Below are 16,192 nucleotides of genomic sequence, written 5' to 3'. Positions count from 1 at the left end.
ATTGTGGAGAACCAGACTGGTGGGCAAATATATTTGGAGTTCATAAACATAAGTGAGTATGGCGCAAGATGGTTCTTCATAAACAACAACACATGATATAGATATTTTTGTTTCACACCTTCAGTTTTTACTCATATGATGATCTTAACAGGGAAGGTTGTTAAGACAATTATGTCAGCACGGAGACAATCATGCATTCATGATAAAAGATATTATTACCTATGATGGCGAACAAACTGGGGTTCATATGATGCCCTAGGGCAAAATATTACATTGTCATGGTGACATGACGTCATAAACAGTGCTATGACATCACGGTTCATCTTGCGGTCTACATGCGGAGACGGTGGGTAGCTATCCTATGCTTGAAAGGAGATTTGGGTGTATTTTGACTTTGGTAATCAACAAAATATTATATTCGTGCCCATAATATACTATGTTCCAACACTTGTGCCTAAATGTGACACTTGCTCGGGAAACATTTAGGCACTCGTATTGTAAACACAGTATGACACGGGCACGAATAAAATATCCTCTATATACATCCATATTTCTAGTTTAGAAAGCGCCTAGTTAGGAATGTACACCATGGTCCTGATTGTGACTGAAATCAGATAGTGTAAAAGTTTGTTCGCACTGTGACAGAGCCTACTAAAACAACATCATGCTCCTGGATGTCTGATCATTATCTTTCTGGCAATTCGACACTGGTTGACTACAGCTAGCTTTTCTAGTCCATAATTTGTCATGTCAGAACATATTTGCATACTCATATGTTTCTTATAACTGGGATCCAATTAGGCAGGTGCCTGCTGTAAGTCTTTGATGGTGGGTTAATGCTGCACATTCTTCCTGGTGCTGACCTAGCGACTGACCGTGGTGAATGTCAAAAGGTATCCACCGGTACCTGTCATCTGCATAGTTGGGTGAGTCCGAGCTGGCAGTACCTTTTGGACATACAGTGAAGGAGTTGAGTTGAGTTGAGAGGGTTTTACATCACACTAGCATATTTCAGCCAGAGAAATGAGGTCATGTGATCATTTATAATCATTTCATGTACATAGGTTGTGGAGTGAATGATCCCACGCCCCAATTCCCGATCAACTGCATACTTATATAGTTATGGTGATTGTGAACTAGAAGTGCAGGTATGCTGTACAGTTACTGAGTTGTCCCCCATCTCAATATCATCTGCATCAGGGTGTGTACAGGCTAAGTGAGCCATCAGAGAGAAATATATGCCATGCCCCATCCATAAAACAAGCAGTTTGTATCTTCATGTCCAGAGCCACGATACAAATACTGTATTAGGTACATGACAATTTGATGACAACACTTGGTCTTGTGAAAATACACATTCCCCTGACTTTAACCCCTGGTAACCCCAACAGTCTCCTACCTGGTATTCTCTGTACCATGTTTCGGTCAGTCGGAGATTCAGTGCACCACCTCGCTCCCTCACACAGTTGTAGCAGTCCATCAGTGCCTGCATCAGACAAAACATCATAGACTCACAGACCATCAGTGCCTGCATCAGACAAAACATCATTGACTTACAGACCATCAGTGCCTGCATCAGACAAAACATCATTGACTCACAGACCATCAGTGTCTGCATCAGACAAAACATCATTGACTTACAGACCATCAGTGCCTGCATCAGACAAAACATCATTGACTTACAGACCAATAGGGCTAGAGGTACCTTATGAAATACTACATATGAAATAACTTTCAATTTCTACAGCAAACGATAAAATGCAAATTATTGGCATGTTAAGCCTAACAATTACTCCATCTTTTTTAAGAGGTCCTCCTCAAATATTGCCTTCCACAGGACTTACTACTTGGGTGAGATCAAAGAACGTCTTCCAAGAAACATGACCACTATGATTTGCTTTTGTGAGGTTCTCTTCATATTTAGCCAGCAACAGAGGAGTCTGAATTTACAGTTTTAAAGGGTGTTACTTTGATTTTTCTTTCATAATCTCAGTGTTACTTGTCAGCCTTGGTTTATCATTCCTGATACTGGGAGCATTCTTCAATGCTGTAGAGGTACAATACATTGTTTCGCATGATCACCCAATACAGTCATATTGACCACAGTTTGGACCACTTGATACCCTAGTTAGTTACAAGAACAAGAAGACAAGGTCACCAAACTCCCCCCACAATGGCAAAATACTCTTCATGAATGGTCAACAAGTTATCACTGGGTCAAATGTGTTGGTGTGTATATAGCAGTGAGTGAGTGAGTGAGTGGGTGAGTTTAGTTTTATGCCACACTCAGCAATCTTCCCTCTATATGGAAGCAGTCTGTAAATAAGAGAATCTGCACATGAAAACCCTGTGATCAACAGTATGAGCATCGATCTACACAACTGGTATGTGTCAACCAAGACAGTGACTGTACTGCTAAGTGGAAGGAGAGTATTCAAAGGTTTTAAGTTTGGTTCTGTAAAAGAGCACCAACACCAATTTCAGTCAAAGTCAAATGTGTTGCCATGGAAATGCCAAAAATATTATAATCAGGAATCCAAAACTACCAAAGGGCACCAGTTCATCACAAAATCTATCTATCTGTCAAGGTTTGGTGAAGATATTCAACAGTTTTAAACTTCAGCTCCTGACAAGAGCACTAACACGTTTAGTCAAGGTCAAATTTGTTGCCATATTTTAATCAAATCCAAGACTACCAAAAGGCATCAGTTCACCTGCATGTGCTAAGTTTATTGAAGAAATACTGAAAGGTTTTAAAGTTCTGCTCTGAAAAAGACAAATGTGCAATGACAAAGCACATATCAATACCCTGCTAAACATGTAGCAAGGATAATGAACAGCCTTGAGGTCAGTCTGGCAGAAAAGATACCTCTTTGTAAGATGAGTACACCACAACCGGCCTCGATGGGGCAACATATTCCAGCAGTGCCAGGACTATAGGTGTCGGGTGGTGCTTGCAGGCCACAATCAAACTGTAGACAAAGAAGCTACCATTATCATTTGATTATACTGAACATTAACCTTAGACACTATAGATTAATTCCTAGAATGTTTTTCTTATACAGATTCTGCACTGGTTGGTATACCAAGAGCTTGAAGGTGAAATACTAAGATGAGATCCAGGGCCCACTTGCACAAAACGATCTTAGAGCTACAATTATTGTAAATCCTTAAGATCACGATCTTAGGCTTCGGCTACAATCGCCATCCACTAGCACAAAGCAATTGTAGGCTAAGATCATTGTAAGTTACAATCAAAACTTACAATTGGTCGGAACCAATTGTAAGGAGCTAAGATCATTGTAGTCAGTAGCAAAATGGCGTCCAAGTTGGTGTCAATTTCACGCAAATAATTAGCTCTACGTTTGGGGATTGCTTTCATATTGCATAATACTGTATGATTCGCCTTGACACTTCAGCGACACAGAGAATGCAACATCGATTTAACGTCAGAAATATCGTTATTTGCGGTAGTGAACAACATCATTATCGAGTCGATATCATAGAGTACAATTCTCACCCGGTTCAGTGTTGGGAAAAGTATGAACACCATACCTTTTTGATAAACAAAGAAAGGATAGTAGATCTAACGAAGGGGGTCTACATGCGATTAGCAGTGGCCATGACCTTTTCAATAACTCAAGGGCAGCTAATTTTAGTTTTTACGCAAGATGGGAGTGGTTTCCCTTTGTAGATTATGCCGTTGCCATAAAATCTGCCATGCCCAAATACAATGCATGTTCTGTAGTGACAGAACAGATATCCACATATTTCTTTTCGGTTAATGATTTTGTCTTAGTTTATCATTGAAATAATCTACAGTTGGATAAAGTACAAAATTATGTTTTTTTCTACTTGTAAAAATTGAATCTGACGAGAGACAAGAGTTTTAATCTATATATTTTAAATATAATACAAGTATTTTTCAAACGGAAAAATACACTAGCTAGGGTATGTGATTTTTTTTTTAACAAAGCGAAAAAATAATTATCAAGAAACACTCCCACAGTCATGTCACACTTTCATATCCTTACAAATTTAATGCTTGTGGGATATATATGGGATTTTACTCCAAATAACATCGATGCCAAACTATGTTCAACTGACAGTCACTGGCAAATCATGGTACATTTAGGTGTTATGTCATAAGGAAATTCTATTTATGTGTTATCTTTTAATTTCATGATTATTAGGTCAATAACTCAAGACCCAATCTGTTAATGTATTTGTTTGTATTTCAGTATTTGCATAAAACATGATATTTCTGTGGTTGCAGTATCACATGTTTAGTTCATAAAAAAATTAGAATGTAGAAAAAATAGAGAATAACCCTTGAGGTACGAGTGATTATACATGTTACCTTCTACGTTATCGCTTCCTTCAACGTTATTATTCACTTCAAAGATTTGTGGGTTGGGGTTGTTTGGGTTTTTCTTTTGTTTGTTTGTTTTTTTTATATTTGTTGTCATGAAAAATCTGCAAGGTGCGATTAAAGAAGGAATGTCATCTGTGTGCAGTAACCAGTTCCACATTGTATTTGCGCTGCATGCTATGCGCACTTGAAGACAACTGTAGACAGGAGTCGAGTTTAAGAAATTTCTACGTCCAACGTTGAAGAGTTGAAGAGTCCATGATGTCTTAAGATCGTCTTTGTGCAAGTGGATTAGGGCAATTGTATGGTGATTGTAAAGTTGATTGTAGGGGCCTAAGATTGATTGTAACTAAGATTGCTCTGTGCAAGCGGGCCCAGGTCAATATGAGGTTTAACTATTACAAAACAAAATTAATGAATTCTGATAACTGAAATACTGAAAGTGATGTTTTGCTAGATACTGTAAATTTTTATGTAATTGTTCTACCTATTCTTACCAGTCAAAATCCTTCTGTAAAATAAGAGTTTTCACGTATTCCTGAATTCTGGCTTTTTCCAATCTTTTGTCTTCTTTCTACAACAAAACACAAACTAACTACATGGAAAACATGTTTAACTTTCCTCCACAAGGTACAATGTAGGCAAAGCAAAATCTCATTTTTCATTTGATGTTAATGGGTTACCTCAGAGTTATCTCCCTTCCTCTTCTCCCCAGACAGACTGCCGTCTGCCTTTACATGACTGTCCTGACATAGAACACTGTTCTTACTATCGCACTTTTTCTCTCCAGAGTTATCTCCCTTCTCACTAGTCGCCATCTTCATATCTGGTGATTCAGCACATTCTTGTCCTTTGTTACCACTAATGTCACAGCTTTTCTCTCCAGAGTTATCTCCCTTCTCTTCAGTCTCCATCTTCATATCTGGACATTCAGCACATTCTTGTCCACTCTTATTACTATTGTCACAATTTGTCTCTCCAGAGTTATCTCCCATTTCCTTAGTATCCATCTTTGTATCTGGGCACTCAACAGTCCCTTGACTACTTGACTTTAATTCAGACAAGTTCTTAAGTGCAAAATTGTACAAATTGTCTTTGAATCCTGATGGGAAGTCGAAGAAATTTAACACATTCCTGTTAAAAAGTAAATAAAAGAAAAAAATGTAAGTCTGGAAGTTTACAGTGAAATAAATCTGATAAGAACAATTTTGCATACCAAAATCTTCTCCTGAGATCTTCCAGATACCTATATTTTATAGAAAGGTAATCCATACCGATGCTATTATCAAGAGATTTCATCACACGATGCAGTATTGAGCACTGATTGGGAATTGGTATTGATATACATTTTATTCACATAACCATTTTTTCTTTCTTCCACTCTTGACTTCTGATATTCCTTGAATATTGTCAGAAAGTGGCGCAAAAAACAGAAAAACTCAGTACCTGTTGAGATCTGACCCTGGGTAGAACTGGACAACCTTCCCTATACCTGTACAGCATAAGGAACATACACAAGTCAGCTGAGATTATATGTGATTACAGACTAAGGGTCCATGGAAGAATGACTGGATAAAAATGGCTTGTCATTAAAAAATAAAATTCACTGCAATAATACAAAACTAAACTGCAAAGCCTCTTTGTTTTCAACAAGTCTTTGTTCTGTTATCACAGAAGAAAAAGTCATTGCTACCATATCACCAAAGTCATAACATTAGTGACATAACTATAAAACATTAATTGGGATATCTACTTAAGATTTTTCACAAACATCAGACTCCAAACTGACTCCAAACATGTACCTCTATCTTGATAAATAACTCCATTTGTCAATCGCAAAAGCTATTAAAGCTATATTAAAGCTATCAATATTTGACAAGTTGACACACACTCACGCACATTTTACATGTGAAATAACAGCATGAATTACCTCCCATTCTCTCCATCACTGACCCCAAAACCAGCCCCTGTAAAGTGTCAACAATAGCAACCTCGATGCCGGCCATGATGTTGGCACATTGCAGGATCTGTGACAAGCTGTCTATTCGGAGATGGCTGAAATGGTGGTTACATAACTAAAATGAGTATAAGTCACATAACTTTAAGGTTGCCACCCTGCAAGGACCAAGGACTACAGTCTGTATGGCTCAAAGCGGACGGATGAATTGCAGTGTCACTCGAAAACTAATAAGCATAATACACTCAATGAAACGTTGATCATAATCAAAACATCATACCAACTCTGTGAGGTTTTGCAAATTGTTTTGTCCTAATAATAAAAAAAGTTGTTTAACAAACTATCATTAAAATATTGACACAGTTCACTGTTTATTACGTGAGAGGAGTGCAGAAAAGGCACAGCCAGGTGTTCAAGAAGCATGTGCCAAGAAAGTTATTTATTCATTATCCTGTGCTCTGCTCTCTCCATGTTTTCTCACACACCTGGCTGTCCATTTCTCTGCACTCCTCCCTCATACCAAATAGTGAACTGTGTCAATATTTTAATGATAGTTTGTCAAACAACTTTTTCATTTTAAGGAAAAATATTCTGCAAAAAAACCCCAGAGTGAGTATGATGTTAGCATATACAATACATTTAGTATGTTTCACAAAAGGCAGCAAGATAATAGAAGCAATCATTATCATTGAGGTTATAATGTCTGGGTAATTTTAAAATGTAATGTAAATTTCAAAAATATCAATCCGATATACTGGTATTGTGCATCATCAAGTCTATAATGCATTGATAAATTCTTACAGCTGAAACTACACAATACATATATATCTGCTGTACCAGTATTTCTTCAGACATACTTGCCTGATTTTTTCAGGAGATTTGGTATACACCATCTCAATAAGCAATCTGGCCGTTGGCTTCAGGGCTGTGAAGATGAAGATATGCCTGAAAAAAAAACAACAAAAAAAACAACAGATGATGCTTGTATATGAAAGAGTTCTCTGCTAAGAGAACATAAATTACCTGATGTATATTTATTCCAGGTTTCCCTCTGAAACAAATTCTTCAGAAAACATCAAATCCTATCAATTGATGTTCAAATGATTAATGACACTTTCTTTTTCTGTTAAGAACATCCACACAGCTATTCCTTTCAGCTGTAAGCACACTATTTCATGTTCTGTTTACCTGCTATGTTGTATTTATGATGTTGACACACTATTTCATGTTCTGTTTACCTGCTATGTTGTATTTATGATGTTGACACACTATTTCATGTTCTGTTTACCTGCTATGTTGTATTTATGATGTTGACACACTATTTCATGTTGTTTACCTGCTATGTTGTATTTATGATGTTGACACACTATTTCATGTTCTGTTTACCTGCTATGTTGTATTTATGATGTAGACACACTATTTCATGTTCTGTTTACCTGCTATGTTGTATTTATGATGTAGACACACTATTTCATGTTCTGTTTACCTGCTATGTAGGATTTATGATGTAGACACACTATTTCATGTTCTGTTTACCTGCTATGTTGTATTTATGATGTAGACACACTATTTCATGTTCTGTTCACCTGCTATGTTGTATTTATGATGTTGACACACTATTTCATGTTCTGTTTACCTGCTATGTTGTATTTATGATGTTGACACACTATTTCATGTTCTGTTTACCTGCTATGTTGTATTTATGATGTTGACACACTATTTCATGTTCTGTTTACCTGCTATGTTGTATTTATGATGTTGACACACTATTTCATGTTCTGTTTACCTGCTATGTTGTATTTATGATGTTGACACACTATTTCATGTTCTGTTTACCTGCTATGTTGTATTTATGATGTAGACACACTATTTCATGTTCTGTTTACCTGCTATGTTGTATTTATGATGTAGACACACTATTTCATGTTCTGTTTACCTGCTATGTTGTATTTATGATGTAGACACACTATTTCATGTTCTGTTTACCTGCTATGTAGGATTTATGATGTTGACACACTATTTCATGTTCTGTTTACCTGCTATGTTGTATTTATGATGTTGACACACTATTTCATGTTCTGTTTACCTGCTATGTTGTATTTATGATGTTGACACACTATTTCATGTTCTGTTTACCTGCTATGTTGTATTTATGATGTTGACACACTATTTCATGTTCTGTTTACCTGCTATGTAGGATTTATGATGTTGACACACTATTTCATGTTCTGTTTACCTGCTATGTTGTATTTATGATGTAGACACACTATTTCATGTTCTGTTTACCTGCTATGTTGTATTTATGATGTTGACACACTATTTCATGTTCTGTTTACCTGCTATGTTGTATTTATGATGTTGACACACTATTTCATGTTCTGTTTACCTGCTATGTTGTATTTATGATGTAGACACACTATTTCATGTTCTGTTTACCTGCTATGTTGTATTTATGATGTAGACACACTATTTCATGTTCTGTTTACCTGCTATGTAGGATTTATGATGCAGACAGTTCCATGCTTTTACCATTTAAATGGAGGTATAATGTGATTTAACACACAACAATAATCAAAACATTAAGTGATATCTGAAAATTGTCAGAAAATCCTTGAACAAAGTCTCCTTTCCCTTCTTGCATACTTCTTCATTTTCTTCCGCAGATACTTCCTCTGTGAGTACTCTGTCTTGTTTTCAAATGTCTCACTGTTTGTAATCAGCTCCTGAATGATTTCCTGGAACAAAGTGGAAAAAGTATAAACCAAATGGAATTCATCTTGGTTCCCAGGAACTGGATTAAAAAAAATCTATATCAAAAGAATCCTTTGTAACTGAGGCTCAGGGAGATTACCTCTCCTTTCTTGCCGTCTTCCTTCATCTTGAGGATGTCATCTTGAGATAGCTTTTGGTTTGATCCTGCAGCAACCAAGTCCCGGTTGTCCTTACCACGGACAGCTGCTGCAACAACAAATGGCATTTTTGAATATCAAGTATACTTGATTATTATTTAATTTAAAAGACACCTTAAATCTGAAGTGCTCAGAATGAAACATTTCAGGAACATGTACTACAACATGGTCTAAAATGGTAAACTGTGTTTACAGCAAATCTGAAATGAATAATAGATGATTAATTCAGTCACTTCACCATAAATGTGCATTACCTTATACATTCAGTGTCATACATTTGAATTAACAGATTACAAGGTTTCTTAACACTAGTTGTGTGGGTGGTGTCATTGTGTGATGTCAAAACTTTGTGGGTAGAGAAGATTTTCAAAAATGGGCAATGACACCAATACTTTGCTTGTTATTGTCAATAAAAAACGTGGGACTGCAACAGGGCCAGAAATCCTCCAAACAATGATATATGTTTGTAGGATGTCTATCCTACATCAAATTGCAACACACTGACCATGCTGTTTGTATTTGCAGAAATACTGGTATATCACGATACAGTACCTGATGATTCTGCTTCCATTAGTTCATTAAGAACCTCTTCTGCATCATCAATTCTGATCATTTCTCCTCTTTCTACCTTGAACGTTGCACCAAATGGATGCCCAATGAGTCCATTTAATGTAAATTTGGCTTTGTCAAAGTGAAGTTGTCTGAAAATAAGTTACAATTACCAGAGTTGTTGATTAACTGAAAGCATTGCTCGGAGTCTCCATATTTGACATTGATAATGATGAAAATGGAATGATGAACGACATTACATGTACAACATTCAGATGTATAAGCTTTGAGTGTTCTTTGTGTGGACTTTACATATACATGTCACACAAATTGTATGATTACACAATGACATTTTGAAAGTGGTCAAATGCAACATATATGTCATATTTCGGATTACACTTTCTTAGTTTCTTCTTTCTTACTATTACAGATGATATATTTATGCTGCACATAACTTCTTCAAGATATACCTTAGATGAGAAAAAATTTAAACAGTTCTTGAAACTTTTAAAACTTGTGGATTATAAACTGTTAGGCCATGTCCCTGATAGAGGATACTAAACGACCCTAAGTGTAAGACTATTTCTATTGAATGAGTTAATGATTTGGTAAGTGAAAACCTAAAAAATATTAACTTTAGTATTTTCCATGCATGAGGAATAAAATACAGTGTTAAATAATTTACTGTTATTACATTTTGGGCGTGTAAAAGTTATTCATGCATTGACAATATAAATGTTACAATTAATGTATTATTAAATTCATTTTGTTACAACAAAATAATATATTCAACATTGATTAGAGAGTTTTACAAATGCTGCAATAATTTTTCAAGACTAACAATTTACTCTATACTATGTATCATTCATTATGAATAGGGGGATAGATAACCTAATTTAGCCTAATGCACCATGCAAACTGTTTTTATTTTACATCTTTTGTTTTTTCTACTAACCATTAACTGAACATTTTTCGTTGAACATACTAGTTCCCATAATTCTTACCAACATATTTAGTCATGAAATGTAATATTTTAAGTACAATCAAAATCCTATAACAATTCATCTGAAAATATCAGGAATATTTATTCAAGCAAAATTGAATTACAATAAAAATAAACTCTATCTGTAATAAAAGAAATACATGATTTTGTTTCAGGAATTAAAATAAAGAAGACACCTTTCACGTTTCTTAGTTCAGATTTTACCTGTTTCGTTTCACTTGAAACACCCCTGAATTGTCATCTCTTTTCAGCAGGACTTGATCTCCTTCCTGTATCAGTCTAGCCATAGCTGTGAATAAAGTAGTGTGATTGTGTCTGCTTTCTCTTCATACAACGCAACTACAAACTATGGATTCACAAAACAAATTTCCGATTGCACATTGCTTTCAGCAGAACGAAACATGTGTTTATTCCGGAAGCGGAAGTATAATCACAGCGCCACCTGTAAACAAAGTCACGTGCTGTAACTGTCACAGGCGGCTCTCAGATGATTTTACGTACGCGCTGGTTGGCCGCTTCGTTTAAAAGCTATATACTATGGGGTTGGGGGATTGTTGAACCAATTTAATCATGCCGCTGCTTCTTCGGAAGAAAAAAAGACTAAAGGCGGCGAAGAACCCAACAAAGTGCAAACTGGGCCTAACGGATAACATTTCTGAAAAACAAAATGACGTCAGTAGGTAAGTGAATAAAGTCATGTTAAAGTGATGTTACTGCATCGATTTCGTTAGGAGTATGTGGTAACATATTTTGTTTGCTTTTCTTGTCATCATTTTGTTTGAATTTAATCTAATATCAATAATATAGTCTCAAATTCATATTCCATCGTAATCTTTATAGACATACCGAAAACCACAAGATTCAAGGTATATATTGTCCATAATGGGGTATTAGTACTATAAAAAGGATCCTTTTATAGTACTAATACCCCATTAGGGACAATAAATACCTTGATGGCAGTTTTTAGCGTTATAAGCCCCTGTGCCGAAAACAAGAAAGTCTATGGTGCCTATATTGTCTTGAATTCACCTTGACGTTTTCTGTTTAGCATTGGGTTCCTCGTTATGTGTGTGGTCTGTACTAGATTCTTTTTATATATGTATTTTGGTATTATAACAATGTACGAATTTGGACCACATTGCTTACGGTAATGTAACACGCACTCCAGTACATTGACACTGAACAGTATGCTGAAATTGAATTCGTCGTTCGATTTTGTATTGCCTGATTTCGGATCACTCAATCCCGTTCTTGTCTTTTAACCGTGCAGTCTAAGTAAACTTGGTCTCAGTGTACTGAGGATAAGTTTACTCAAACTGTTAACCGTGACGCCCTGTCTAACTTTATCATTTGTGTTTGCTGGTACGAGGTGCTTTGTCAACTAATCACAGACTGTTCAAAACTCTGAACGTTTTCACTACTGTAAACAGAAGTTTGTCATGTACCAGGAAACCTGCATTCTCTTCCCACAGAGGTTACTTGTCACATGTTCGTAGGAAGATATGACAAGTAACCTCTGTTTGAAGAGACTTGCAAACCTGTGGAGACTCCCTGTGTTGCGGATACTTCACTAACACACACACAAACGTTGAACGAAGCCAACTAAATCCAAACTGTATGACAGGCGGAATCGATCAGTCGAATAAATGTTGGATCATATAGACATAAAACCATCTTTCATGTCTGCCGTGATTATTTTATTGCAATACTTGGTGTTTATATTCCAGTCTTAGTAAACTTAGTCTCAGTGTATTTCGTCACACCCCACCACTGAGTCTAACAAAACCTAGTAGAAGGTCGCGTCAGGTAACCTTTGAGCGACCAATGACCTTCCAATCAAACGCGAGACGGTTAAATAGATTTAACCAATCAGACAACGGCCACTATTTAGGGATCGGAGGGACTTTCAAAATATTCAGGTCACCGACACAGATCTCTCCACAAACAAAAATCCGCATATAACACAATTATTTGACCTGCAGTATATACGCTTTGGGGTTTCTGTTGACATGGTTAGCATTAGCTAATATTTCCGCAAGATAACATCCTTGAATATTGCCATAAACACTATTTTCAGCGATTGTTTACTCATTGTTGTCATGGCTGTACGCACGCCGTGTGCATTACCCGGAAGCGAGCGTACGCTAAATAGCATTCGGAATCGTTTGGGTACGAACCTTTTCGAGATAAGAAGTTTAAAAGTTATGTGCGAATGTGCACTTTCGCGATTTGGTAAGCTGTGTTCTGATTGGTCAATCTCAAAGGTTACCTGACGCGACCTCCCATAAGGTTTTGTTAGACTCAGTAGTGGAGTGTAACGAAAAGTACTGAGGATACGTTTACTTAGACTGGTTTATATTCATGTTTCACAAATCCCGTACTTTATTAGGTCATTAAGGTTATTATGTATTACTAATCTATTACTGTTATTACCATAGCCCTTCCTGAAAGAGCTTCTTGTCTTAGCTGACATGTCATCGGTTCCCAGTTGTATAGGCCGATGATCATGCTGTTGATCACTGGATTTTCTTTTCCAGACTCAATTATTTACAGACCGCAGCCACATAGCTGGAATATTGCTGAGTGCGGCGTAAAACTAAACTCACTCACTCAGTCACCTTCCTAAAAGTGCTTAGATGACAGTAAGTGTGAAACAGATAATTCCTCCCAAATAGTACATGTTTACAATACATCCACAACAGCCGAATCCTTCACATTGGTCAAGGATGTCCAGGATTTCATTGTTACTCCCTAGCGGGTTGAATTAATTCCTGCTTTTAATATTTAAATATGATTTGGGGTTGCCATGTTAGTGAACATAACACGTTTGTTTTCTGGTTATCCCCCCATATACATCAAGGTTTCTTGGCCTAACTTTGGAATGCAACACCACACTTTAGAAACACATCATAATACGTAGCTGTCGGTGATTAGGGTTAGGGTTTGGGTAAGGGCTAGATGTAGGGTTAGGATAGGGTAGGGAAGGGTAGGGTAGGGTAAGGTTAGTTGTGGTTCTATATTCTAAAGGTGTCCGGTTTATTTAATATTAACAAAGAAACGTGTCTCAAACTAAGCAACATTCTGTCCTTATATACGCTATTAAATGTATCTCCCACTAAACGATTATCGAGCCATAATAATGTGTGATTTAATTTCAGGTTACGCGGTGAACATTGCAGAGAATTCTCGAAGATGGGGTCTGGACATGAAATTGTTAAAACGGCAAAGAGAGCCAAAGCATTAGATAAAGTAAAATCCGTCTTCAAAAGAGGAAAAGAGAAGCTTTGCAAGAACAGAAAGGGTTTAGGACGAATCTGTAAGGTGGACAATATCGGAAATCTCCTTAAATCACATACCGGCAATGTGAACCAAAGCGCGTTAGGCAGTGATGTGGTTCAAACCAGCGATCACCTCCGATCTCGCAGCTGCACCGATTGTGATGAAAGCAATACAGAATCATCGTTTTGTCCTCTGGACATACACGTATCCGACCTTCAGAAGTACTGCAAGTATATTCCTGTCCGAAAAGTGTGGGGTCCACTTTACCCCAGGGGAAGCATGGCCAATTCCAAAACTGTATGGTTGGACATGCAGCTGTGGTATTCTAAGTATTATGATCTCAAGCTGAAACGACAAACCAGTGAAAACCTTAACTCATCCTTGAACTCGTCTAAAAGTGAAAGCAGCTTAACGGAATCCCCAGAGAAATCGCCGAAATCGAATCCCATGATGCCAAGAGAACCTATTAAGGAAAGCCTGCCTGAGTCTTGTGCAGCTGATCGAGAATCTCGTCACAAGAGGACGCTGCTGCGACAACGGTTTCGCCGTGGTGCGAACACTGAATATATATCGATGGTTAGCTGGCAGCGCTTTTACGTCCCAGTTGAATGTCGTCTGCAACTGTTTGTCAGCTCCGCGACTGCACACGACTTGCTTCACTTGAAGACCGAGATACTTGTATCCTGTATGCGTAGTTTTGTTCAGGCTGATGGAGACTTCGAGGTCCTGTGGGTTGCTGAAATCAAGAAGGTTCTCCCTTCTAGACTGGACCTCGTCTCATGCGATTGTCTAAATCCAGAAGTTGCTCTTGAGCTAGCCTCACAGCTGAATGGAGTGAAAGCAGTGTTGTTTGTGAGTCGAGCAGCCTCTATTTTACTGAGACACCAATCAATAGGATTTTTGGACACGCTTGCTGTGTCAGCGGATTTGGAAAGGAAGGACCTCATTGTCTTACCAAATGCCCTCAGTCCGTCAAGGGTGAAACGCGCGGTCATCTGAATGAACCCAAACGCAATCGGTCTGAATTTACTGTTATTGGAGTGACATAGGTGAAATGATCTAAGAAATGAGTAGCCCCCGGTGATTGAATCCGTTTGTTCTTTCTTCTTTTTATAAACTCTCTTAGATAGTGTTTTGAGATGTGTATTCCGATATGATATGTTTCCTTTCTGAGATATTGTACTAATATGTGTTTTCGAGGGGATGTCAATTTGGATAATTTGGAGCATTGTAAAAATGAAGCTTTTATCATCAACGCTTGCATGATTAATATGACATTGATAAATATGCCTGTGCACGTTGTCATTTCTCCCCGTAGATCTACTGATAAAAATACGTAACACATGTCTTTCTAGGACTTTGCAAGTTTTCATGACGCACGCAGTCCTTGGGGAAAGATTCGCTCGAATCTTTTGTTTCATAAATACATGCTCAGTTGACAATCTACATCGTACACTCTGCTTTTGCAAAGGATTTTTATGATTACGGAAACGGTTTTTGGATTGAATTGGAGCTCTGTAATTGACAACGTCCAAGGTTTAAGTGAGTAACATACACTTAGTCTATGACGCGCACTCGCGCAGGTCAGTAATATACTGGACAAAATATTTAGGGATATACATAAATGATGAATATTGATACTTAACATACTCATGAAACATCAATGATAAAATACGAATATCCCTCATTTTGTCCAGTATACGTTAATATAGATCATTATCGGGGCTTGGTGATATTAACTCTTGTTTCTACAACATGGCAGTATGATGACACAGAACATGAAAGTTGTTGCTGTAATTTAGTGTGCAATTCACCATGATACTGAAAGTTATTGGTTCAGATTGGTCAAAATTGAAATAGTGGCCTAGATTTTTGAAGCTCTCATCGAGAGTCGCACGTTAGTGTTAATGTATGGCAAATCGTAAGTGTCACACATTAATATTAACCTACGACGATCTTAGCTCTAAGAGAGCTTCGAAAATCTAGACCCTGGTATCTAATTCCAATTAAAACCCGAAAAGCAATAAGCCTTTTCACATAACGATAATGAGGGTTTGCCTGTAACCGATAGAATACTATACTTTCGATATATTATGGGACATCAGATATTTCATCACTAACTT

General features: G+C 37.2%; 2 protein-coding genes across 3 annotated transcripts; one reads left to right on the top strand and one right to left on the bottom strand.

Annotated features, from left to right (window-relative positions):
- Window positions 1–104: 104 nt before the first annotated feature.
- Window positions 105–11,255, bottom strand: LOC137294761 (tRNA (adenine(58)-N(1))-methyltransferase non-catalytic subunit TRM6-like). 2 transcript variants are annotated; one of them, XM_067825869.1, is made up of 12 exons: window positions 10,995–11,255; window positions 9,791–9,939; window positions 9,181–9,287; window positions 8,973–9,064; window positions 7,191–7,274; window positions 6,303–6,427; window positions 5,819–5,864; window positions 5,056–5,506; window positions 4,870–4,946; window positions 2,870–2,972; window positions 1,400–1,486; window positions 105–947 (listed from the first exon to the last, which is right to left on the bottom strand). In XM_067825869.1, the coding sequence occupies exons 1-12, from the start codon at window positions 11,075–11,077 to the stop codon at window positions 864–866; spliced, it is 1,488 nt and encodes a 495-aa protein (XP_067681970.1). In that variant the 5' UTR covers window positions 11,078–11,255; the 3' UTR covers window positions 105–863. The 2 variants fall into 2 exon arrangements, with proteins under 2 accessions (XP_067681970.1, XP_067681971.1); XM_067825870.1 differs by having other exon boundaries at window positions 9,181–9,284; window positions 10,995–11,227.
- A 34-nt stretch (window positions 11,256–11,289) lies between these two features.
- On the top strand, window positions 11,290–15,356 carry LOC137294762 (uncharacterized). The gene is made up of 2 exons (XM_067825872.1): window positions 11,290–11,470; window positions 13,949–15,356. Exons 1-2 carry the CDS (start codon window positions 11,361–11,363, stop codon window positions 15,066–15,068), a joined length of 1,230 nt encoding a protein of 409 aa, XP_067681973.1. The 5' UTR covers window positions 11,290–11,360; the 3' UTR covers window positions 15,069–15,356.
- Window positions 15,357–16,192: the final 836 nt, after the last annotated feature.

Source organism: Haliotis asinina, chromosome 8 (assembly GCF_037392515.1).
Source record: "Haliotis asinina isolate JCU_RB_2024 chromosome 8, JCU_Hal_asi_v2, whole genome shotgun sequence".
In the NCBI taxonomy this organism is placed as follows: domain Eukaryota; kingdom Metazoa; phylum Mollusca; class Gastropoda; order Lepetellida; family Haliotidae; genus Haliotis; species Haliotis asinina.
This window is presented reverse-complemented; position numbering and strand designations above follow the sequence as displayed.

What these genes read in the sequence shown, in the direction of transcription:
- LOC137294761 (XM_067825869.1), bottom strand. Translation starts at nt 11,077, where the DNA reads ATGGCTAGACTGATACAGGAAGGAGATCAAGTCCTGCTGAAAAGAGAT. An exon ending in TTTCAAGTGAAACGAAACAG is followed by an intron (nt 9,940 to 10,994) that starts GTAAAATCTGAA and finishes ACTTATTTTCAG; the next exon opens with ACAACTTCACTTTGACAAAG. An exon ending in CCAGGGTCAGATCTCAACAG is followed by an intron (nt 5,507 to 5,818) that starts GTACTGAGTTTT and finishes ACTTTTTAACAG; the next exon opens with GAATGTGTTAAATTTCTTCG.
- LOC137294762 (XM_067825872.1), top strand. Translation starts at nt 11,361, where the DNA reads ATGCCGCTGCTTCTTCGGAAGAAAAAAAGACTAAAGGCGGCGAAGAAC. An exon ending in AAACAAAATGACGTCAGTAG is followed by an intron (nt 11,471 to 13,948) that starts GTAAGTGAATAA and finishes ATTTAATTTCAG; the next exon opens with GTTACGCGGTGAACATTGCA.